General features: G+C 40.9%; 1 protein-coding gene across 4 annotated transcripts in view; it reads right to left on the bottom strand.

The window, feature by feature from the left end:
• The window catches only part of MBOAT2 (membrane bound glycerophospholipid O-acyltransferase 2), a 99,564-nt gene that overhangs the window by 12,704 nt on the left and 59,969 nt on the right, over positions 1-26,891 (bottom strand). For 2 of the 4 annotated variants that reach the window (XM_019650049.1, XM_019650046.1), the window contains 6 exons: positions 18,896-18,991; positions 9,636-9,691; positions 8,267-8,321; positions 3,078-3,261; positions 1,612-1,804; positions 1,142-1,245 (listed from right to left, as the gene is read on the bottom strand). In XM_019650049.1, coding sequence (XP_019505594.1) covers positions 1,142-1,245; positions 1,612-1,804; positions 3,078-3,261; positions 8,267-8,321; positions 9,636-9,687 — 588 coding nt within the window. In that variant the 5' untranslated portion in view covers positions 9,688-9,691; positions 18,896-18,991. Of the gene's footprint in view, positions 1-1,141; positions 1,246-1,611; positions 1,805-3,077; positions 3,262-8,266; positions 8,322-9,635; positions 9,692-18,895; positions 18,992-24,305; positions 24,342-26,891 lie in introns of all 4 variants that reach the window. The other 2 variants (XM_019650048.1, XM_019650047.1) reach the window with 2 other exon arrangements.

Below are 26,891 nucleotides of genomic sequence, written 5' to 3'. Positions count from 1 at the left end.
GCGGTATTTCACACTGATGACCACCTCCTCCTTCAGAAAAAATAACTCCCTTCTTTTGTCTTTACTTTTTCTTGTACAACACATTCTCAGCAGGGCTGATATCAGCCCCCGCCCCCCCAGGATTAAAAACTGGTTCTTAGGGAGCAAAGAGTCTTACTGTTTTTACATATAAAGCACAAAAATGGATATTAAAATTTCTCATATTAAAATTTCAAGAGGGGTGATTAGGAAAAAAATATCTCAAAAGGCTCTGTAGGGAGGCAGTAATGAACAACAGGTTAGAAACACTGCCATATACTCATCACCCAGTTTCCATAATTATCAACTTCCCCTCCCTTTCTCCATTTTTATTGCCGACATTGTTAAGAGTATTTCAAAGCAAACACCAGGCATCTTATTTCACCTGTAAATAACCCAGAATTTATGTCCAATAAATAAGGACTTTTAAAAAACCATGATCAGACCCAACAAAATTAACAATAATTTCATAACATCATCTAATACCCGTTTTTGTATTCAAATATTCCTGATTGTTTAAAAACGTGTTTTTTTCAGTTGGTCTGTTCAACAGGAGCCGCACCAGGTTCACAACGTGCACTTGGCATATAACCCATCCTCAACCCTCTTATAGGGGAGATTAAAGCCCTTAATATGGCGTCTAGGACTGTGCTTGGCCTGGCCTCTTTTCCAGCCTTATCTCTGTGAACCGACGTGAGCCACACTCCCTCAGGCTGCTCCGCTTTACCTGGGGTGTCTGGCAGCCGCCTATCTACCAACCAGGACTCAGCTTCAGGAGCCCATTATTTCCTTCAGGACCCCTTCCTCCTCTAAGGCATATGCCTATCTGATAATAACACGTACACACCCTATACTTCTCTGATCATAAGCTACCCTTCTGTAACCCTGGAACCGCCACTGGATTAAAGCTCCGGGAGGGTCCGGGTCATACCCATCGCATTCCCTGGATCCCCAGCGCCTAGGCACATGGTTAACAACCAGTAAATATTGGTTGAAGGAAAGAATAAGCCTTGATATAAAAAGTCCTTCGATTCCACTCTTGGCCATCACATCATAGCCTATGAAAGCAAATTACAGGACTTCAAGTGTCATATGGTAACTAGCTTGTTAATGATGTACTAACCTCTATCTGCTGAATTCTCAAATTGGAAATTAAGTCCCAACGAGCTTCTCCATTTCTGTCATATCCTCTGAAACCAAAGCCTGCAGCATTATTAATGGCATCAGCTGTAGTAAAGAAATAAAAAAAAAGTATTAAGAACCTATGTAACAATCTACCATGTTCTCCCCAAGGTGTGTGTTATCATATACTACGATCTTTTATTTTTAAATAATAAAAGCAGATTTATTCTCCTTTAAATCTAATATTTAATAAAATGGGCTTGATCCAGTTTTTAGGACATCCTAACAGTTTTTAGGATTATCCTCCTATTTCGGATATGAGCTATAAGGTTTGTTTCTTCTCCGTCAATGACCCTAACTTTTCTAATTGGTCTTTAACTGTATAGCCTCAAGAGGCCACTCTCACGGCTGTGTGTAAGGTAAGATACACTACGACACATTAACAGAAAGGCCTGTTCACACGTTACTCACCTAACGTCCATGCAAAATAGTATTTGGGTCTGGCAGCCAACAGAGAGACATAGAGATAGGTCACTTTTGTCGGCCACGAAGCTGTAGCTCGGAAATGCTCATCAATGTTATACTCCACAGGTAACGTGTTCGAGACGGTCAAGTGAAAGAACAAGGACAGTCCACAGACTAAGAGTTTCTGAATAACTGCCGTCTGAAAAGTATAAGACAAGACTTCAGAAACTTGATCCACATTCCTATCTATAATTATCTTTACTTTCTCTTATGGCAACGGAACCTCTGAACAGTGACCAGCCTAGAGACACAAAATAGTGAATGGAAGACATCTGAATACACCCAATGCGAAGTCAGAAATTCAACTCAGTTTGATACGGAATTTTTCAATGAACACTTAGCCAGTATACTAGGAAGTCTGAAGACAAAAGCACCTTTCTGGTCTAAAACACAAAGCCACGTGGCAGGGAAGGGGTGGTCCAGAGCTCTCGGGAGTGGGTGCCCACTTCTCCACTCACTGTTTCATAATCGCTTAGAAAGGAGGGTGTCCTTTGCTCCAAGCCCCACATGCAGAAAAAGCACACGAGCCTGCCTTTATTTTCTCCTGCTTTTTGATGACCTTTTTCTTGTGGGACGTTTAGATTCTAGCAGATCAAATCCAGCAGACACTTCGCCTACACAAAGCCCCACAGCCTTTCTTGATAAAGCAGCGCCTCGACAGTTCCGGGTCCCTCCGCAGTTCAAAGGAAGTGAAGACCGTGTTGGGTGCGGGGCCACAGGTTTGAATTCCAGTTCTCCTACCGCCAACGCGGGATCTTGGCTAAACTACTTAGCCTCTCGGCCTCAGTTTCCTCATCTGTTTAATGCCGAGAATAACCGCACCAACCTTGTAAGTCTGGTGTGAGGGCCGAAGGAGTGACCATGTGAGGCGCCTACGACAGTGCCCGGCACGTAGACGTGTGATTGGAGTGTTTGCCTCCTGCCATCTGCTTCACTGCTGGACTCGGAAAAGGTTTTATAGAAACGGTGATATTTGAAGTAGGCCTTTCAGGAGGAGTAAGATTTCCATGGGCAACGATCAGGAAGAGGGGAGGGAACGCAGGTGAAGGAAAGGGAACACCTCCAACTTGCTGGAACATAAGGTCTAGGTAAGGGAAAAGCCTGGAAGGGTAGGTTGGTTCCGTTCCATGCGAAGCGCTTTCTTATAGAGTGCTCCGCAACTCTAAAGCAGTCTTCTCATGAAGGAATTCAGCATAGTTTCTTAGGCAACCTTAGTTTTGTTCTTTCATAATTGTACTTCCACTAGGTACCACCACTAGGTACTGGGTGAAGAGTCATTTCTCTTGAAAAGTATTTTTTAAAAAATAGGTGGGTTCATTCAAAACTGGAAGACATTAGTATCATTAAATAAACAAGATGAGTCAATACATGCTAAAAAAAAAAAAAGACTCCAGCTAAACTCACGAGCTTACATTTGGAGACGGCTCTGCTCTTTCACAGTGTAGTTCTTCTCTGCCACTTGCGCCTGCTTGTGTCAGCTGGTAGGATCTGCCTTCAATGAAAGTAATGTAGTCCTTGTAAGAGCAGAGGGGGCCTGCCAGGATACCCATGAAGTTACAGTTGTAGCTTAAATACTCCAGTAGGCTCGGCATACGCCTGCAAGGAAAAGACAGCAACTTGTGAGATGTAATAACGTAATAACATCAGCTTTCAGGGAATTTCATAGGAATAACCTCACTGTTCCTACCACTTCCAAAATAAAACGAGCCTTGACTTCCATTTGCATCCATACCACGAGAATTTTAAAATGTCAGGACATAGTACTGCTTGACAGTATTTTGGGAGGAAAGAGTTTCTATGCAGATCTTTATGAGCAACTACAAAAGGCTTCTACTTAATTCCTCATGAGGAAACAAACCCAAGGTGGACAAGACATGGCATAAAGAATTGTCCTTTCCTAGTCAATCATTCGTTCGTTTAATAAATCTCTGTGTGGACAACTGTGTGTGCTCATATGCGCCAGAGTCTAGAGATACTGCAGTAAACAAAACAGAAAAATTCTGCATTCCCGGAACTTATAGATCAGTTGCATAAAACAGATAATAAAAAACATATAAAATGTTTTCCAAGCTGTGAGCACACAAAAAGGAGGGTGCTTGATTGTATGAATAAGCCAGAGAAGGCCTCCCTGGCAGGGTGACAGTTGAGAAGAGGGCACAAGGAAGTGGGCGAGGGAGGGAGTCGTGTGAATCTCCAGGACAAGGACTCCAGGCCGAGGGAAGGATCAGTACAAAATCCCTGAGGTGGGGCGCATGGGCAGCAGGGGGGCTGGTGTGGCTGGAGTCAGTGAACCAGGGCGAAGAGGCAGGAGGGAAGTTGGAGGGAGCCCAGGTGAGATCGTACAGGGCCCGGCTTACAAGTCGTAGTGGGAGCTTAGGATTTTATTCTGCATGCGATGAGAAAGTACAGTCGGGTTTTTAAGTACTTATGTTTCATACCAATCCCTCTAGCCCCTGTGTGTGGGGACGGGGGAAGGGTGGAAGGGGGAAGACCAGTCAGGAGGCCACTGGGAGCTCCACCTGGGAGGTGACAGTGGCTTGGGCAGTAGAGGAGGCAGCATTGCTACATATCCTGGCAGTACAGCCATGGAGTTTGCCGACGGGTTGGATGTGGGCGTGAGAGGGAAAAGAATCAAGGATGTCTCCCAACATGTTTAATTAAACTTCTTTGAGGTCAGTCCAAATAGCATTCTAGTTCTTGGTGCCGGTAACCAGGTAAAAAAAGTTAGTAACAGAAGAGGCTCATTTGACTACACGTTTGATCATATAAGTGAATTAGGAGTGTATGCTTTTATTTATTTTTCAAAACCAGCTCCACCTATCAAGTCTGCAGTCCACTGGCAACAACACACTATCATAAATAAAAGAACTGCCGCTGGGAATAGTAAGCGGGCTTCTCGAACGTGCTACAATCCCGTCTTCCTCTCTAACATGAGAAGTTGTCTCCTAGAAAAGCATACTCTGTGTGGCCGAGAGGAGGGGACAGAACCCCCTCCGATATATTTTTATAAAAAACAATCAGAGAGAAAACCCTGCTTCCTGTCCCTCGGACACTAGCTAGGTCATCGCTTAGCTAGAACTCCTCTTAGATGTTTGCAGGATCATTTTTCTACATTTAAAAATGTTTTAAACCTTAAGTATGTTCTCTTGAGGACTCAAAATTGATGAGGCACAATGCTTCAGCCAGATTTGCCCCTGGTGAGCTTCCCGTTTAATGCGGAAACAGATGCTTTCTCACCACCTCAAACACGGGGACGGGTCCTACATCAGTCACAAAGGACCTTCTTATGCACCAACAACAGAGCTCCATTTTCCATACCAGTTATTTTGGGACCATAAACAATGCCAGCATCTCCGCGCACGGCCGAATCTGACGAAGCAAACTATGTATCACGGTTTGCAAGGACAGGGCATAGTTCTGAACCGGGAAATTTGCTGAAGTAATTTCTGGTTCAGCTGTCCTTAACATCTAAGTGGCATCATTTGAGGGACTGCAGTAGATAACATCTCATTAAAATGAGAGCCAAACATCATTATAATGCTTCATTTATGACATTAAATGAAAATTCATTCTTTTGACCCACAAATATTTATTTGGCATCAACTGTGCATTGTGTTGGGTCAGAGCTTCTCAATCTCAGCGTTAATGACATGTCTTGACATTGATTCTTTGTGGTGTGGACTCTCCTGGGCGCGCGGGATGTTCATCAGCATCCCCGGCCTCTACCCGTCAGGTGTCAGCAGCTCCACGCCTCCATCTGTGACAACCAAAAGCGTCTCCAGACATTGTCACATAGCTCCTGGGAGCACAATCGCCCCCTTGGTGACCTGCTATCTAGGTGATGGGGATAAAATGATACCAAGACAAAGTTGTGACCTCACAGAGCTTACATTTGGGTAGGGAGAGGGACAATCAAAATGAATAAATATATAACATCAGACAGTAATACAGAAAGCAGGTCAACGGCTACAGTGTAACAGCAGGGACGGGAGTGGCGGTGCTGACGGAGAGGTCTGTGTGGTTACAGGTGCACCAAGCGAGGGAGAGTGCTAGCCACCAGCTCTTGCCGGGCCTTATATGCGGGGGTCACAAGTTTGTTAATGATTCTCAATTCTCAAAGAAGCCATTAGAGAGTTTTCATCAGGGGAAGGGAATAATATAGTCCAATACACATTAAAAGGATCTCTAGCTACTCGGTGGAAAGCAGACTGTGGAGGGCAGGAGGGAAAACGCAGCGGTTGGGAAGCTATTACTATAGACCATGCAGAAAACGAGGTTGGGCTGGAGGTCTCGGTGGGAATGGTGAGAGATGGTCACATGTCAAGGTCAGACTAGAGGAAGGTTTCACAAGAAGAGCTGACTTGCTGGTGAAGTGGATTTGCGATAAGAAAAAGGGAGTTGGTCTAAGTTTGTGCTTTAAGTCACGAGTGGCAAATGGTATCACTATTAACTAAGTAGGTAATAACAGTGGAACAGCAGACAGGGGTGGGAGAGGCAAAAAGGAGACTGACGTCAGGAGTTCCATTTTCAACATGCTCTGCTGGAGACACTTATTCCCTGTCCATGCCGTGACGCTGAAATGGCAGTTGGTTACGTGAGGCTACAGCTCAGGAGTGAGGGTGGTGTGGAAATATATGCAGACAGCCAATGGGCTGCATGTGGTCGCCTGGAGAACAGGCTCAGGTCCACGGCTGCACCATGGAGCACACAGATATTCAGTGGTAAGGCAAAGGAGGAGTCAGCAAAGAAGACAGAGAGAGAGAGCCAGCCGGTGGGGCAGGTGGAGGAGCAAAGAAAGCAGTGTCCTGGAGCGCAGGGGAAGGAGTTTCAATCGGTCAACGGGGTCAAGTGCTGCTGAGCTTGGGCAACGCGCAAACTGAGGCTGACAATGAAATTTGCCAAGAGTAAGGGCAACCTTGAATGGATGCTATCAGACCAGTAATGGGGACGGAAACCTGACTGCAGTGGGTTGAGGAGAGGGGGAGATGCAGGGCAGGCAGTAAGGACAGACAAATCGCCCAAGGAGTCTTGCTCTGAAGGAGCGCAGGGTCCCGGGGAGGTAGCCGGAAGGGAATGTGAGGGAAGGAAGGGTTTCTTCCTTTAAGCTGGTGGGAGTGATCCAACGGAGAGGAAGAAACTGATGAGCGAGGATGCACAAGATGGGACGATTGGAGAAGCAAGATCCTTGAGCAGAAAAGGAGCAAGTGGACTCAGCATCGAAGTGGAAAGTTGGCCACAGGGTGGATTATAGACACTTAACATTTGGTACTGGAAAGAGAACAGCGTTTGATGCCAGACACAGACACTTTGGTCAATTTGGTTTTGCAGACTGAAGTACAGTTGCCTCTCTTTTCTCCAAAAAATAAGCTTTGCTACCATCCTAAGTGAGTATAAAGGAGGGAGTGTTCAAAGTTTGAGGAGAAAGGCGAATATACAATCTTCTAAGAAAGTGGGAAATGAGTGGACTGAGGAAATGCGGTAGAATTGTTGGCACTACTAAGGCCCATAATTTTTAAGTTGGGGTAACAAATTCAAAATGAGTCCAATCAGCAAGACTGGCTGTTTTTCCACTCTGCTTCCTTCCACTGTCCAGGTAGGTGGAGAGCTGATTTAAGCAGGTTCCGGATCTGTCAACTAGTGCATGAGAGGCAAAGGGAAGATGGCAGCTAAGTGTCTATTGATGGTGAGTGGTCACTGGGATGGACCAAGGCCTTTGAAGACTACAGGACCCGGATCAAAGGAATCTCTCATCAACTCAGTATATTCAAGTGTCTATTTCTTGGCATGTAATGACTGACTGTAGAGAATACCAAAATAGAATAATTTTAAAGATGGGGAACATATAAGAAGACCCTCAAGACATGCTACCTGGGATCAAAGGTGAACACTCGGTATGGTCTGTCTACTATCACAAACTTAATCTCATTCTTCCGACAGCCATGAATTAATTGGTTCTCGATTCTCAGGAAACAAGGTGCTTCATAAAAAGTTTTTTGAGTAAAACGTGTATTTGGTCTTTAATTATAGTAAATTAAGATAGATCCTGCCAAGACAGTAAGCTATTCCTTAGATTAGTGAACAGCTATCTATCATAAATGAAGTAGAAGCCTACCCTAGGATGAGCTCCTCAGATAAGAGGGAGAGTATCTTACTAGCTCTTCATTATTTGAAAACATGGCATCAGTGCGCTATGTTAACATATTACAAGCTTAGCCCACTACCTGCCATCAAGTTATTGGTCTCTAAATGGTAGCTGCGATTATTCCCCTTAATTACTACATGGCAGACATGGAGACGATATGATCGTCCTGTCTTCAGGGAACTCAGAGCCTCAGAGGAGGGACAGGAAACTTAGCAGACAGCCTCCTGGTACATAGGCGGTGCATGCTGTATGATGATTAGCCAAGGTGCTGTGGGAGCCTTAGAAGGGACGCTTAGCTTAGCCTCGCCAGATTTGGTGTCAGGGAGGTGTGCAGAGGGGGGAAGGTTTGGCTCTCATGAAGCAAGTACCTCCAGAAGGACAAGTCTGCCTGGCCATGAGTAATGTGTGTCCCGGGAGAGATAGCAGAAATCACGCAGGACGCAATTCAAAGGCACGTACCTTACAGCTAAATCTCTCTGGGATGGAGTCAGCTCTTCATCCTTTCGAAACATCCCTGAGAAATAAAAATAAGTACTCTTATCAACAATGATTTCTCCAAAGAAAAGAATGGCGTTTTTCCCCCCAGTAACACTTCCATCACTTTTCTCATTTCAAGTTCATGCTATAATCCCCATTTTGGTATAATATTTGGTATAATTGGCTCCTTCCTTTCTCATTGCCAACACAGGCTCAATCACATTAAAGGACTATTGTATAATTGAACATGCCTACTTCTGTATAAGATAACCATCGTGTAAGCCAACATGTCTAGGTCTGTTGAAGATGGATAACACCTCAGGGAACTATTTCACTCTTCTCAAGAGGAAATTATTATTTCATTTAAAAATTCCCCAAAGCTAGCATACATAATAGTAAATACTATGACTTTGTAAAAATGGGCATTAAATGTGTTCTATTATTGGATGATTTAAATGACTACCATCAGTACTATGGAAGGCATGACTGTCTTCCTCCTACGTGACTCTCGTAAGTGAGAACTGGACTCATGTACCATCTTCATCTGTTTACCTTTAAGCCCCAAATGGAAGGATATTATTACGATTACATATCAACTTTCCAGATCCTAAACCCAATTTAAAGACCAAAGGTGGGCTTAAAAATTAAAAAGCAAACAACACACCTAAAACATATCTGTAGGTCTTCCCTAGCAGAGAGCACAGGATGGGTGATATATACAGTGGGGCTAAAAAAACCCACCTAAAAAGCTCCCTAGGCTACTGCAAACGGCTGTTCTAAGAAGGAGGCCCCTTTGGTCTTAGAAGAAACTGGAGTCTCACTCTTATGACTCAAAGTCCTGACGGCGAGCATTTTCTATTGCAAGGTGTCCATTTGCTGAAGATGTAAAATATGAATATTTATAAATAAAATATATAAAAATACTTATACTAAAAATGTGTGTGTGTGTGTGTGTGTGTGTGTGTGTGTGTGTGTGTAAGGGATGGGGGCAAAGGAAAAAAACATGCCAATTTTAATAAAAATGTAACAGAGATGAAGCAGAAATTAATAAAACTTGATTTAGACCAAATTTGTATTCTAACTTGTCACTAATAGGAGCCATACATCTGAATTACATTATTTTACTTTGTTTTTGTCACTGCCTTGAATGCAAAATTAAGATAAAACACTGAAGAAAAACACACTTTAATAACCCTAAGCAGAGTTAAATATTTATTTTTCCCTGTCTTATCTTATTTCCATCCATTTCCTTCCTCTCGTAAAGAACAGAAAGTTATGATAATATCTCAAACAGGAGATCATCTGAATAGACTTTCTTTCAGTGATGACAAATTAATTTCTAAATTCTTACCATCATGAATTTCATAAGCCAAACTAGTAATCTTCTGGGTAATTATCATCATTGGGCTGTGAAAAAATAAAAAACAAATATTTTAAAAGAGTATATTTAAAATAATACTTGTGAAGCATGAAAAAGAGTTTGTTCTGCTTATATAACTACAAAATCTTGAAATTTTTTAACATAAAAAAACCTCCGAGGGATTTTTAGAGGTAAATCAGGGGCTGCTGTGTTTGGAGAAGGCACAGGAGAGAGGGAATCTGGGCCTTGCTTTAACAAAGCAAAAGGGAAAAGCTCAGCCTCGAAAAGCAGTCACGTGTGAGCAGCAGCACGTGCATGATGCCAGGAGGCCGGAGGAGAGAGGACCACGCCGGCATCAGACCCGACCCAGCTCCCGATTCCGTCTCAGCGTTTTTCCAACATACCATGCTGCTGTTTACCTCGAGGCTGAACTTAAAGATGGAAAGTAAGTTGCCTGGGGTAAGGGGAATGGGTAAAATATTAAAGGAGTTCGGGTGAGAAATGTGGAACAAAACAGAAGAGGTGAAATGGAGGACGAAGAGAAAGCACAGTGTCCATCCCCTATTCTAGGAGCCAGGCCTGCAGGGGTGAACACCTGGTACAGATGCCCTGGAGACAGGAGGCAAACCGCGGCACCCTCCAAAGGAAAGAGGACTTCAAAATCATGTTCCAAGTAAGAAAATGACAATATTTTTCCATATTGTATCATCTCTAATTGAATAGATAACTTGGAAAAATAAATAGGCCTACATAAGAAAACCGCCAGGATACATTTTCATCCTTTAACTATTACATTCGCTTACAGACATTAGTATTAAACACCAGTTAACCATAAGTTATTTATTTATATTTTTGGAATTTCAGTAAAACCAGGAAATGGCGTTTCGCTGGCAGGTAGGATGTGAACTCTCTGCCTGGAGTATACAGTCACCCCACTGCACAGCCAGGGAACGGTGGGGGGGCTCAGGCCCCACGTCTATTCTAGTCCGACCTGCGTCTTCCAGCTGCCCCGCTGCTCGGAGCACAAGACTGGTAGGTGGCCACTGCCAACTTTGGCAAAACACCAGCATCTTTAAACCTTGCAGGACATCTAAAATATCCACAGAGAGATTTGGTCCATGCCTAAAGGTCCGTGAAATTTGGTACTTGATATTCAGTTCTGTCCAAAATGTCCATAGAGGCATCTGGTCCATGTTGACCCATCTACCTGACCCCATCTGCCATGACCAGTTAGGCTGCAGAGGCAAGGAGGGCCATTATTGGCAATAAAACCACAATTATTGCACCACTAAAACATGATGGTATTTTTTTATATGTTAATCATGTCAACCAAAAGTAGAAACAAGCCTTATGGGCTATCTGAACCCAGGGGTGTTTTCTCAGGGTGGATGTTTTTGACAGGACTAAATCTCAAGGACCTTTTGGTGTGGACCAAATGCCTCGTGGATGTTTTTGGACAAGACCAAAATGTCTCCTAACCCTTGAAACACGTCAAGAAAGATGATTTCTCACAATGTCAGCAACGCCAACAAGGGTTGCTTGTAAACGTTCCTACCTGTGGCAATTAGATGGGCGGACCCGGGCCCTTGAGATCTTACAGCTCATTGTCCTCAACTAGAAGGCGAGATCTCATAAAAACTGTCCAGTGATGCTCACAATGAAACTCCAAGTATGTAAGGGAGGAGATTCCTCTTGGGTTTCCTTCCAAGTCAGTTCTTACCTCCACACCACTCACTCTCAGGAAATTACTCCTCTGTGTCCCCCCACCCCCCAGGCTGCTCTGAACACCCAGCTGCCAGGTTTAACTTGGCAAGGTATTTTACATGCTTTTGAGGTTTATAAAAATGCCCTAAATTTTCATTTCCCTGGGGGAAAAGAATCATTTTCTCACCCTGCCTTAATTCTCTTCATTATTTAGTTCACCAATGAATTATAAAATACCCTTCAGTTCTAAATTCTAGTTCCCACGTCACCTTAAAACATAATAAAAACAACGGATAAAATAATTGTTAAATTTATTTTATCAACTTAGTGACACACCAAACCGTTAGGTACGTGTATAAGACATTCCCAAAACGCTGTGCGTGCGATTTGAGGGCATGACCCCACGGTGCCCACTGGTGCTCCGGCCCCGTGGGATTTCTATTCTGTGCGTGTGGAGAACGCAGGATCGCTCTGGGCATGAGCAGGAGACAGGAGAGCGATGGAAAGTTGGGACAATCCTCAACCCAATAGAGCAGAACCTACTATGTGGAGAAAACTCTTCTAAGTGAAAATGAGCCCACTGTTCACAAGAAGTTAATTGCAGTGGATTTTCCTAACAAGTGCACTTTGTTCATAAATACCTATTTCGGTGACAATCAGAGTGACTCACACAATTATCTCACTTACACCTGAACTGACATTTTAACTACCTGTTGACTTTGTATCTAGTGGAGCTACCAATAACTAATTGCTTCCGGGTCCTAGAATGTCTGGGATAACTTGACGTGAATCTGAAAAACCCTCCCAATTGTGCAGGGTGCAGGCTAGAGATGGAGGAGGGAGGGAGGCAGAGGGCTAGAACCTCCTGCAGGTGGAGCCACTGTGCCTCCTCCATGCTGACGTCACTAGACTTAGCTGTTTCCTCCCACTAGCACTCCGCTAGGAATGTGGGAAAATACGGGTCTAACTGTTCAAAATTAATACTTTAACTCATGACACGGTATCGGGTCATATAAAAAACACCCATATGCTCTAAAATACTAAGAGACTCTAGACTTCTCGACATTAAAAAAAAAAGTGTAAAAGTTAAAAAAATTTACATGCCTTCTTTTTCTCTACAAAGAATGAGAATAATAGTATTTAGCTCTATCACACAGTAAAACTCAACTGTAGTTAAACAATGAATGGGGAAAAAACCCACCTTCTCCATTGCTCCATTATCTCACTGCTCAACTCGAATGGTACCTGTATATTCCTGCTCTAAAGCAACTACGAGCACCCACTAGGTAAGAGGTCAGGCTACCCGCCAGGGTCCAAGTTACGTGACAACGGAGGCCAACTCTTGATGGCCCACCCCCAGTCACCTCTAAGTGCTCCTGCCTCCACACACAACGAAATCCAGTGAAGCCAAACCAACCCCACGTGCCTAACGCCCAGTGAGTCTGCAGTGAGGGATAATGGAAAAGGCGGTTGCTTCCGAGCCACCCACTCATTCACTCACTTTACTCCTCATTCAGAAAACCGGATTTGAGGAGCACCTACAGTGCACCGGGGGCCACAGATACAGCCCTGAACAAGACAGAGTTCTCAGTGTCACGGGATTTACATAGTATTGGAGACAGGTAGGTAATAAATGAATGAACATGTAAGTGTATTGTATGCCAGATGCTGTTCATGCTGAACAGAGTGAAGCAGGGTGGGGAGAGAGGGAGTGCCAGGGTGTGGGTGAGAACGGGCCTCACCCACAAGGTGACATGGACGCAGAGCACGGAAGTCAGGGCGAGAGCCATGTGGACTCAGGGGTAAGAACGCCGCAGGAAGACAGAAACGCAAGTGCAGCAGCCCTCAAGCAGAAGTGTGACTGGCACACTGGAAGCCTGGTAACGGGGCAGGTGAGTCAGAAGGACAGAAACAGCAGGTGACGGCAGGTAGCAGGAGGTCAGATCTAACGGGCCTGTGTAGGGTGCTGTTAAAACACTTGAGGGTTTTAGGCAGAGAAGTGACTTGGTTTTAAAGGCACATAGTCTAGCGCTGGGTTGAAAAGCCTGTGGGGTGCCAACGGGTGGGGATAAGCGGGCAGGAGGGGAGTGAGGGCTCAGGAGGTCTGCAGTGCAGTCGAGCTACCTTCTGAAGGTAAAACCAACAGGACTGGATGACGATTTCACAATGGATTCAATGCAGGGTTTGAGACGTGATGCCACCAAGCTTCTTGACCAGAGCAACTAACTAGGAGGATGGAGCTGACTGAGAAGGGATGCAGGAGGAACGGGGAAGGAAATCAGGAACCCAGTTTCAGGCATGTTTAGGGCATGATGCCTATTAGACAAGTGAGTGGAGGTGTGGCGAACAGGCAGCTGGACACATGAGTCAGAAAACTCAGCTGAAATCCTGACCCCACTACTTACGCATTGTGGAAAACTGGGAGCCTACTTAACCCCCCGCCAAAAGATTATGATCTATAAAATGGGATAACAATGCCACTGCGTGGATTAACTAAAAGCAGTACGACAGATACTTTGAACAGTATCTGAGACACAGCAGATATTTAATAAAATCTTCATTTAGTAAATACGGGAATTGCTACACAGCATAAGGAACTGAAGGGATACAATAATTAATTGTAAAGTACTGTCTCTGAAGAAACTTTCTCTCTAAAACAGGAGATAAACAGGTATGTGAATAACTATACAAAAAAGTAATAAGAGCCAAATGAGCTATTTGAAGAAATGTGTAGAGAGAGGAGAGGGAACTTCAAACGGAGAAATCGAGGGGAGAAGACCCCAAACAGGAGTCGTTTCACCTGGGCCTTTAAGATCAGGGAGGATTGGATATGTGATTGGGAAGTGTTCTGAGCAGAGAGAATAGGGTGGGCACAGGTACAAAGGTGTGAAAGCAGGTACATGCGGCTGCAGCCTCCGACGACTGCAGAACGGGCGAGTCAGGGCGGAGAGGCTGCGCAGGGCATGCTCTGTGGAGGGCTGTGAAGGCCCGTTACCAGCCTTTCAGAGTCTTAAGGAACCACTGCAGATTTCTGACAAAATCATTCTAACACACGGCTTGGCGAATGGACATAAATCAGGAGACATGGCTCAGGTGGGGTGGGAACCGACCAAATAAGCCATGAATAGACAGCCACGCCTGTGTACCTGAACTACGCTGGTAGCCGCTACACAGAATGTTCCCTCTAACCAAAGGTAGGGCAAAGTGCCGGGGGACGCCCACAGCATCAAACAGGATAAATGGAACCCCAGGGTTTAGCAGTTGAAAAATTTACCTCAACCCTACTTACAACACGGTCACTGGGCACAGTGGGAGAGGAGGAGGAAGGCCTCCTAGGACTCGCGTCATAGAGCACGCAGATGTCTACACTCAGACTCGGCTTAACAAGGCTTTCTAAAAGGAGTGAACGTGACAGCCACACCTGTAGCTTTCAGAGCAAATGGCCTGTCCCCTCTTCTGCCTGACAGGACTGTCGCCTCCCAAAGCACGTGGCCCTGAGCTAAGGCACAGCACATGCTCAGGGTATCTTAGCTGAATGAACACACAAAAGTAATGAGGAATAAAACATTTACTCAGAGTCTGATACAGTCTGCTTAGCTTTAAGTATATTCCTGACTTGAATAAAAAACTATTGCCACACATACCTATTTTGGTGGATGCATTACGCTATCCTGTTGGCATCACAAAAATCAACATAGTCCAATCAGAACTCATTACCTTCAGGCTAAAAAATCTGTTCTTACTTCCATCTACAAGTCACCTACCTACATAGGAGGCAAGCATTCGTCTTTTTCTGTCGCAATACGCTTTGCTGAAAAATGGAGAGGGTCTTTCCCTACTATTCAATAACCCCACCACTTGTATTCTGTCCATTTACTCCTCAGATGCACGGGTCTGTTTCTTTACCCCAGCTTCCTTGATCTGTCTATTCCCATGTCATTCCTATCGTATTTAAATGACTGCTGCTTTACAGTGTACATATGTTTTTATACTGAATTTGCTATGCTCAAGCACTTCAACTTATCCGATTTTCTTCAAATCCCAACTTGAACTGCATTACACCTACAGATGAACTTGACAGGAAGTTCCATCTTTACAATATTGAATTTTACTAGCTGAGTAAACAAGAAGTTTCTCTACTTAGTCTTCTTTTATATCCTACAGTGAAGATGCATAGTTTTCAACACAGAGGTCCTATACATTTCTCGTCACATGCATTCCTAGATATTTCATGATTTTTATTGCTTTTGAAACTAGGATCCTTTTTCTATTATATTTTCTAACTGATTATTGCTGACATAAAGGCAAGATGTTTAATTGCTTCATACTTCTCCTGTATCTACTTTCTAAAAACTAACAACCTCAGTAGCTTTTCAACCATTTTAGAAAACACAAACTTCTATTAAGAGGCAAGTCCCTTTAAACTAATCAATATTTTAGATGTATCTTGAACCTAAATACACAGACACACACACACACACACACACACACACACACACACACACACACACACACACACTCGGTTTTCCAGGCCTCGTGCAAGTAAGACTGCCTTGCTTTCTGTGCTTCAGCTTCTGGGCTGCAGGACAGCGTAGCACCAAGGATGGGTGACTTTATTCAGTTCTACCTTCTTCAGAAGCCAACATTTGGAATAGCTATTATGTTACCCTAATTAGGATCTTTTCTGCTTACGTGCTATAACACACTCAAGCTTCTAAATGCCTAAATACTTAATTAAGGGGACAGCCTGAGTCTAGGTGGCTTTTCTTCTCTCCTGTGTCCATTAAAAAAGGGGTCCTTCAACTTAGTTCTGCCGGGATGGCCTCTTTCAGCTAATTCGCCGCTGCCTAATCTTTATCACTTCAAATGTTTTCTTCAAATGGATTAAAAATTACACATTAAACATGTGAAGTTCTCTATCCAGTTGTCCATCTTTAAAATGCTATGTTGTTTTTCCCACATACTTAAATATTTAAGATCATATTTTGGTGAAATTTAAAAATTTCAGCAAAATACTTAAAGCCATATCATTAAAGCTGTTTGTTTGAACATGCATTTTGCTCTTACTGTAAACAATCCTAATTTGTGGGGTCACGTCAATGGTCTTTCCAATGGAATATGAGAAGTGGTGAGGGGCACGCCCTGCCTGCTCCCACTTACTGCCCAACATGCCCCCATCAAGAGGATTCCAGAGACCCTGAAGGAGGTGGAGCCCCAAGAAAGAAGGAGCCTGGTTCCCTAAGTGATTCTGTGGAACACCAGCTCCCTTCTCATTGCCCTGTAATACACACATTTTTATAATGTAAAGACACGGACATCATTTGTGGTTTTAATAGTAGCCAGCCAATCCCTCGCGAGAGAGCAACAAGAGTTCAGCGTTGCAGATAAGGGACTTAAGAAAGGTTAATGACTAAGATCCAACCAAAGGAGGAGCTGAGGGTCCAGCAAACCTGCGTCCCATGAATTTGTCCTCGCGCCCATCGTTATTAAAAATTTCAATTCAGCCATGTTAAAGTCCTTTGTAAACCTGGCGATTTATAGATATAAGCAGCACGGTAGTTTTAAATAAAATATTATGTGGAATCCCAAAACATAAATGAGAGACATAGAGAGCAGATGTGGCTGAAGCAAGATTGGCGGCTGGCCTCTCATCTGCTCAGCGCCTCTGGTGTTTGTCTGCAGTCAGTCAGTCCTAGGACACCAAGTCAGCCTGAACATTCATGATCTTACAGTATTGTCAACATTAGCTGTTAATGTTAACATCTCTGTAATTGACATGCATAGACTCAATTAGTCAAGAGTATTCCTTTTGTTTCTATTTTATACCAAATGCTCAATTTAGTTCTCATTTATTAGAAAGCAAATATTCAAAGCTATGAACTTAGCCCTTTGACAGTGCAGCCTCAGCCACGTTGCTCAGGTTTTAATATACTGTGTTTATTTTTCTCCATTTTTCTCGCTGCATTTTCTATTTTCTCCTTTACTGAAGTAGTAGCATTGACTCAGTGAGTATCTATGTAATGTCACTCCACGGATACCGTGTTGAACAAGACTGGTACAGTCGCTGTTCTCAGAACTGAATTTCCTAAGTGACTGTGATACTTTGAAACAAACACAATTAGTTCCGACTTTCATTATACTATGATGACAACATGTTTCCTGGGTTACTTGGTCAAGTTCACTAAGATTTTCACAGTGGCCCAAAATAGTTATTGATTCTGTCCATTAGCTCACTTTCTTCAACAATACCTATTATTTATAAGTTAGATCACCAGAATCTATTCTCTTTTCCTGAATTCCAGTGTTTCTCAGTTCTATTCAAAATATTGCTAACTTGAATATCTACTTTTTTAAGTGTCTTGAGTCAGTTTTGTTTTAGCTTGGTTTTGTTGTTCTTTTGCGTGTAGTCGCCTTTCATCCAAGCCTATTTTTAAAATCTGTTTAATAAAAGTAAAATCTATTTAAATCTCATTATGGAGAAAAAGAAATTTCATCTTCTAAAACCCTCTTGTTCCAAAGCAGTGATTTTTCTCTAAGCTCATATATCTTGGGTTCATTTCTATTGTTGAACAATATTTTTTTTCATAGATGCCATGATTTGTTTTGTTTCATTTTTCCCACTTTAGTTATCCTTAAATTGGATTTACTGGTCATTGTTTATGCTGTCCAAATGACTCAGAGTGACTTAAAAGCAAGTCTACTGTATCTTGTTCCAACAGAGAAAGCTGTCAGGCTTCACATAAAGAATATAAATGTTTATTTTCAACGTCCCCATCTGGTAAGAAAGTGTTAGCAGGTGTCCCTTTATAAAGATGGTGAACAAGTCAGTTCTTAAGGACCTGGACTAAATTTGTCTCATCACAGGCATTCAATCAGTTTTGTTACAGGCAAAGAATACCACAGAGGGGCTAAATCCCCTTTGAAGAAACAAAAGCAGAGTATTTCCACTACTCGGTTGAATACTAGGTGTAAGAATGTAGAACAGTCCATGAAAGTAAACTGCATAGAAGTAAAATACAGGCTCAAATGTCTTCTGTAGGAAACTCAGACTGATAAAGCAAGACCAATGACCTGTGGTCCAAAGAAAGTCCCATGGGGCGCTAGAAGCAAGAACAGGCAATCAGATCTTATAGAGAAGTCATTGAGTGAAGGTAAAAAAAAGGGACTCAGGAGAACAAAGAAAGAAAGAAACAGGTAGCAAGGATGCAGGTTCAAGGGGGGCTGAGAATTATAAACAATTGCAGAAACTTCTATTGGCATTAGAAAATGCTTTCAATATCAGAATGACACATAACAAATTTAATTGCTATATAGTATTTAGAAAATTTTAAGGTCAATTGAAAAGGATAGGTTATTTTGGTAACTTATATAACACTATAAAAGACCACTTTACAAGAAGAAAAATTCTAAAATCGTAAAGGAATTTTCAACTAATATGTTTAGTAATAGCTTTTCATTTGAACTACTAAATGGGACTACAGTTTGTCCTTTAACCAACACATTAGAATAGAAAAAAACAGGCTACTAAATCAAAGTTTTTATCTTACCCTGAAAAATCAGCAGAATATTGTCCATAATCAAAGATATAGACTCTAGTAATTTGGCACACTATGAGGTATCCCAAAGCAAACACAAAACAATATCTGGAAAACAAAAATAAGCTAGATTAGTGAAAATAAAAGATTCATTTTGTTAAAAAATACATTTTAAAGTAATTTATTAACTATTTGATATGGTTTGAAAATTAAATATACTAGATCTACTCCACAAATAGCTTTCTTCAATAAATTAGAAAAACTCTACTAGTTTTGAGTTCATTTTACTTGAATTTTGTACCATCTTCAATGGTAAATGCATTCAATTATTGCCTTCATTCATTTTTTCCTTCTGAAAGACCTCCATACACCAAATATGTATCAGAAAGTCATGCTCACAAGAAGAAAACTGTGAGTATTTTTATTCTATTTATTCCTCCTTCTTTCTAGAAAACAAAACTTAGCACAAAAATATTTGGCTAAAATATAAATTAAACAAATTCTTAGATTTTTAAAAACTTGTCCTCAATAGTCTACAGGCATACATCCTTAGTGGGGTCAGGTGACATTCGCTCACATTTTATAGGTATGAACATTTAATGATTTTCACAATCTTAAAATGCTTGGGAGAGTTACAATAATTAAAAACATAGTATGGAAAAAAGAATTTACATATTAATAGAAGAGAACAAAAGCCCAGAAACAGATTCTAGAACATATAACATCGCACAAAATGAATGGGAATGGATGGGTGATCACCTACCTAGTTAACAATCGGGGTGGGGGAAAGGGTGCTATATTTTCATCTACAGAATTCTAGATGAATTAAAGAATTATATATATCAGATAAAACCAAACACACAGAAGCTGTGGATAAATATTCAAATGTTCTCAAATTCGGGAAGGGCTTTCTAAACACACATATATATAAATATAAAAGAAATCAATAGAAAAGACCAATATATTTGACTAAGTCAAAATCTTAAACTTCCTCATATAGATAATTCAGATGGTTTTATGAAAGAGTTCTTTCCAACTTTAGACAAACATGTGATTCTAATCGACTTGAATTAATCCTGACAAAGAAAAATGAAGGAAAGCGTCCTAATTCAAATATTTTACAAAGTTAATATATTCCTGATAGCTATGGCTGATAACATAGCACATGTGCCTACTCATACACAGTGTTGACAAATCAAACTTAAAATAATTTCTAAAAACCACGTGGCAGACTGTATCTTCCAAAGATGGCTGTGACAACATCTCCCAGTTCATAGGCCCTTCTACAACCGGACCTGCTGCTCCCGGTCTATTTCAAGAGAAGAGTCTATTTCTCTACCCACTTTGAATCTGGGTTGGCCCTCACACAGCACTGATGAGTAAATTATGGCAGAAGTAACACTCTGCTAGCTCTAGGCAGTTTCTACTTCCTGCCTGGCAGTTTCAACTTCCTGTCTTTTGGAAGTTGGTTGTCAGGAAAGAAGCGTGAGTCTCCTGAGACCACCAAATGCAGAGGCTCTGGAGGATGAGACAATGAAGGAAGGAGGGATTGTGAGAGAGAGAGAGAGAGAGAGAGAGAGAGGTGCCAAGCAGTGCCACGTCACAAGGTGCTGATGTGAAGAAACTGTGTCATGTGAAAAAGAGATAGCTATCCAGTTGAATCTTCCCCTGAATTCCTGGCCCACAAAACTATAAGCAAAATAATATACCAATTTGTTTTAGGCCATTACATTTTCATATATTGACATAACCAGAACAGAAATTGGCAAGTGAAAACAGGGCGCTATCAAAACAAAACCCTACAGCATAGCACTGGCTTGAGGGCAGGGTAGCAGGTGAATGCAGGAAAGGTCTTAAGGAGATTGTCAGTGATGACTGCAAGCGCAGTGAGGAAACCAACTGGAGGCTAGAGAAAAGGCAATCCATGTCATATACTGGCAGAAACTGGGTAACACTGTTGCTTGTCCTAACATGGAAAATAGAAAACGCACCTAATCAGAGTGACAACAGGTTTCCTTTAGATGCATATGACAAGGTATGGGTAGAGAGAGATGAACTATGACTATAAAAGAGAAGTGTTCAGGTTTTGAGTAGAATTTAGAAAAAATAGGAAGGACTCAGGACGTCAGCAAAATACTCTTAGTCAAACATGAAGTCAAGGGAACTCTTTGAGGATACTTCAGGAAGATTTAAGGGCACACCTTTAAAGAACCTCTCAGATTTAAAATAAAAGTTTCTAAGAATTTGAAGGGGCTGCCTCTTAGTCTCTCGGCTAGACATGTTTATAAGAACTGACTGTCCCCGGAACACCCTACCCTCCCTGTCGCAGCTTTGTACATCAACAGTTGGGATGCAGTTCTCCTCCCCTGGAATGTGGGCTGGACTCCATAACCTGGTTCACCCGTGGAACACAATGGGAGTGACTTCCTGAGACTTCGAGGCGAGGTCCTGAGAAGTCGCGTAGCTTCCTCCCGGCTTTCTTGGACCGCTTGTCCTTAGCACACTATCCTGAGCCCAGCCATCATGTGTGAGCAGCCCAAGCCCACACGGAGAGGCAACATATAAGTGTTCAAGTCAACAATCCCAGCTGGTCTCCCAGCCAACAGCCAACATCGACTGCCAGCTGTAGAAGAAAACCATCCTGGGTGTCAAGCAGTCAAATTTTCAAATGACGGCAGTTCCAGCCAATACTTCATAGCAACCACACCGGACCCTGAGCCAAAACTGTCCAGCTGAGACTAGTCAACTCATGAAACCATGAAAAATAATAATAAATTGTTGTGAAGCCACTAAGTCGGGGGTGGTGTGTCATGCTGCAATAGACAACTGAAATAACTCCTTAATAAAAGTTTAGCACACTAAAACTAATAGGAATTTAAAATACTTGACCTTAGTCAAGTATGGCTCATTTGAAAAACGCCCAAGTATGATTCGAGATAGGAAGACTAGTAATATATATCACCATAGTGATGAGTCAAAGGAAAAAATAGCTATAATAGATACACACATTTAATGAAAGTCAATAACATTTCCACATAACAAATAAAACTCTTAATAAACTAAGTGAAAAGGATGCTTCCTTAATGTCAAAAAAAAACTATCAAAACATTCAGACCTTTGTCAGCCTTGAAACACTAGTAATTCATGGAGGAAAGCATATGGAAGGTTTTAAAGTGGGAAAAAAGTATATGTGTTAGTATGAATTAACTTACTTCTAGACTTGTTTTTTTAAATTCAAATAACATCAACACCCAGTCCCCTCAGATTAATCTCTAAATTTAACATCATAATCCCAGTCAAAATCCTAACAACACTTTTAGTGGAACCAGACTAGCTGATCTTCAAGGTCTCCTGGAAAACTAAATAAACAGATGAAGCAGACTTGCCCTATCCTAGCAGATAAAAGAATATGTCACAGTGATTTATAATGTAGTATTGTTTCAGAAACAGATCAAAAGATTAACCAAACAGAGAAGTTCAAAAAGACTCATTGTACAACTGAAATTTTTATTTGTTATAAAGTTGTCATATAAAATTAATGGGAGAAGGATGAATGAGGTAAATGAGGTTAAAAGTTAGCTCTCCTTTCAGAAATAAAAATAGTTTCCCATTCACACTATACACACAAGTACAAAAATCCTGTCAGATTATGAAAAACTCTAAATGTTAAAAATAAGACAATACAAAGTACTAGAAGAAGATACGAAAGAATATCCTCCAATCCTGGAATGGAGAAACCTTCATACGTGACAAAAATCAAAATGCCATGAAGATAAAGTCTGACAAATATTTATTATATAAACACTGGAAATTTCTATATGATGGATGACAGAAAATTAAATTAAGTAACAAATTATTAACTACATATGGTAGGTTAATATCCCAAATAAACAAAGAAACGCCACAAACCAACCAGAAAAGGATTAAGAATTCAAGTAAAAAATGAATGAGAATATGAATTAGCAAATTACAGGATAAAATAATTACAACAGCCAGTCCATTTAGAAAAATAAATGATATTCAAGATAAGGAATCATCAGAAAATAATAATACTAATCCAGAAATGCATATTAGAATAATAATATTTGCCCAACATAATTGGCAAAAGTTTAAAAGTAGATAATACCCAGTTGGGGTAGGGAAAACAGGCACTCTTAAACACAGTTGGTGGGGATAAAATGTTAAACAGCTTTTTAGGGGTGATTTTGCAGAATACATCAGGATTTGCACATACTCTTTGTTGTTTTTGTTTCTGTTTTTGTTTTTTTTTTAATGGGCAGAAGCTATGAAGAGACATTTCTCTAAAGAGGACATACAGATAGCCGACAGGCATATGAAAAAATGCTCAACCTCACCAATCATTAGAGAGATGCAAATAAAAACCACAATGACATACCACTTCACGCTGGTCAGAATGGCTATCATCAATAAATCAACAAACAACACACGCTGGCGAGGCTGTGGGGAAAAGGGAACCCTGCTGCACTCTTGGCGGGACTGCAGACTGGTGCAGCCACTATGGAAATCAGTATGGAGGTATCTCAAAAAACTGGAAACGGAACTACCTTATGATCCAGCAATTCCACTCTTAAGTATTTACCCAGAAAAACCCAAGACATTAATTCCAAAAAATATATGCACCCCTATGTTCATTGCGGCACTATTTACAATAGCCAAGGCTTGGCGACAACCGAAATGCCCATCGGTAGACGACTGGATTAAGAAACTATGGTACATTTACACAATGGAGTATTACTCAGCTATAAAGAAGAAGGAAATCGTACCATTTGCAACGATATGGATGGACCTAGAGAACATTATGCTAAATGAAATAAGTCAGTCAGAGAAAAACAGATACCATATGACCTCACTTATATGTGGAATCTAAAAAACTGAATAAATGAGAAATGTAAACAGAAATAGTCTCAGAGACACAGAGGAAAAGCTGAGTGTTGCTAGTTGGGAGGGGGTGGGGATGAAGGAGAAGGGGAAGGGACGAGACAATACAAATTGGTAACTAGAATATGGCCTCAGGGATAGAAAAGACAGTCTGGGGAATATAATCAATAATGTTGTAAATATATTTTAGGGGGCCAGATGGACTCATGTCTTGTTAGGGAGACCACTTCATAGATGGGGTAGAGGCCTAACCACTGCACAGTAGTTCTGAAGCTGATGTTGAATAATATTGTATGTCAACTGTAATTATATATACATATAGTCACGGGACGTGGAGTAGAGAGTGGGAATGGAGTCAATGGAATTGTAATAGATAAGCATGATATCGGGGGTGGGAGGGCAGTGGATGAGGGGAGGGGGTTGTTACTTTGTGAGGGGTGAAAAGTATAACTACTGCATTGTTCTGTACACCTGAAACTAATAATAAAAAATAATAATAAATAATAAAAAAAGAAGCACATACTCTTTGAATTGCCAATTTCACTTTCAGGAGCCTATCCTGAAAAATAAAACACAGACACACACAAAGATACATACAAAGATATTCAATCAAGCAGTGTATTTAATGGAAAACCAACTACTAAATGTCTCCAATATGATATTAGTTAAATGAAAATAATAAAATAAATAGAAAGCCACACTATAAATAGAATTCAATAACAGTGAATAAGGAGACATCTATATGTACATACAATAAAAGTCAGTGTTAGTTGGGAAAAAAAAGAATAATATACTTAAAATTTTAGAACAAAAAAATCTATACTGATCTATATATATGTACACACAGTTTGTGTATATATAAACATATATAGATATATCATGGAAAAAGTTCTAGAACAAAACTGTAGTTGACACCCTAGGTTGTCTCACTCCATCGCACTTCCATCTCCATTCTCCCTTGCTTTCCTTTACTATAGAGGCCAAAAAGCTAATATTCAACTTCCAGCTTCTCTCATAGTTAGAGGCGGGACGAGACACAGGTCTTGTCTATGGGAGGCCTGCAGAAGTCTGCTGAGGTCCCGGGGGAAGCTCTAGATCTGTCTTGTCTAATATGGCAGCCACTTGCAGGTGTGTTCTAGATCTGGTTCATAGCAGCTCTTGAAAGCTGTTAATTTTTCAAGAATTTGTGTAAGCTGCTTGTTAAATTCAGCCATTATTAAAAATTAAATAATAAAAACATAAAATTAAATTACCTTACACACAAAGGTATTAAATATTCAAAACCCATCACTTTCTAATTACTGTATTTCCTATCGTTTGCTATTTTCTATGCTCTAGAGGTGATTTACAACTACTGAAGGCACTGCTTCCCAACTCCACGTTCAGGGACTTCACGTTAGCAGCTTCACATCTACCAGTGGAAGTAGTCATACTATGTAAATCAGCAAACACTATAAATCGTCTTGATTGTTTAAACCAAGGATCATCAAACTAAAGCCTGTGGGACAAATCTTGCCCATTGCCTGTTTTGTAAATAAAGTTTTATTTGACCACACCGATGCCCATTTGTTTACATCTTGTCTATGGCTTCTTTTGCCTTATAATAGGAGAGCCATATAGTTGTAACAGCAACTGTACGACCATCGAAGCCTACAGTATTTACTATCTGTCCTTTTATGGAAAAAGTTTGTTTATACTTAGTCTTGAGATCACGTACTCATACTTGGTCTTGAAATCTCAAACTCTGATCTTCTCTTTCTCACATTGTTGGCTAATCTGTAGTCTCTGGATTTTATATAATTTTTGTAACAACTTTAAAAACACATGGAACACTATAAAACGAAAATTACATAAGCATACAGTCTTGGAAAGCATAGATAGAGGGGAAAGGCAAAATAAGAGAAAGGAAAGTGAGTATTCAGATGTGCAAGCCTTGTGCAAGATTAGACACATAGATTAATGAATAAAGAGTCTAGAAATAATGCCACACATATATGGCAAAATGCAATTCAATATGGAAAAGAAGGTATTTGCAATAAATAGTGCTGGGACTAATGGATATGCACATAGGAAAAAAAATTGATTTCAACCCTTACCTCATAACACACACAAAAATTAACTCAGAATAGATCACTAACCTAAGCACAAAAACTAAAACCATGAAACTTTCAGAAAAGAAATGTTCATAACCTTAGGGCAGGCAAAGATTTCTTAGAAAGGATACAAAAGCTCTAAACTATAAAATTAAAAAATTAATAAATTGACTTCATCAAAATTTTAAAGTTCTGTTCTTTAAAACTCACCATGAACAAAATGAAAAGTCACAGATTAGGAGAAAATACACACAGTTCATATACCTGACAAAGGACTTATACCCAGACTATAGAAACAACAAATTGTAAAATAATAAAATTCAAGTCAGGAGATTTGAATAGACATGTCCCAAAGAAGATATACAATTGGGTCAAAAAGCACAAGAAAAAGATGCTTGACATCATTAATCATGAGGAATCTAAATTAAAATCAGAGTGAGATACCACTATGCACCCATCAGAACGACTGAAATGAAAGGATTGGTAAAAGCGAGTGTTGGTGAGATGTAAAGCAGCTGGTCCTCTCACACGTCACCAGTGCACGTGTGAAATGGGGCAACCATGTCAGAAAAGCGTGGTGCCGTCTTATGTGATTAAACACCACTTTACCCTATGCCCCAGCAATTCCTCTCCTGTTACACAAGAAACATGAAGACATCTATCTATAAAAAGACTTGTATAAGACTGTTTTAGACGTTTTATTCATAATAGCCCAAATTTTGAAATAATCCAAATGTCTATTAATACACGGGTGGAAGGACATATAAATTGCACATATTCATACAATGGAAGGCTACTTGGCAATGAAGGAACAGACTGTTGATAAACACAATGACAAGGATGAATTTTTAAAAAAACATAAAGCTGAGTTTTAAAAAGCCAGACACAAAAGGTTACATACTGTATAGTTCCATTTATTCTACAAAATTCTACAATAATCTATGGTGACAGAAAGCAGATCATTCATTGCAGGGGACAGGGCTGCACTGATGACAAGGGGTAATAAAGCAACTTTT

This window comes from Hipposideros armiger, unplaced genomic scaffold (genome assembly GCF_001890085.2).
Source record: "Hipposideros armiger isolate ML-2016 unplaced genomic scaffold, ASM189008v1 scaffold_137, whole genome shotgun sequence".
Lineage (NCBI taxonomy): Eukaryota > Metazoa > Chordata > Mammalia > Chiroptera > Hipposideridae > Hipposideros > Hipposideros armiger.
This window is presented reverse-complemented; position numbering and strand designations above follow the sequence as displayed.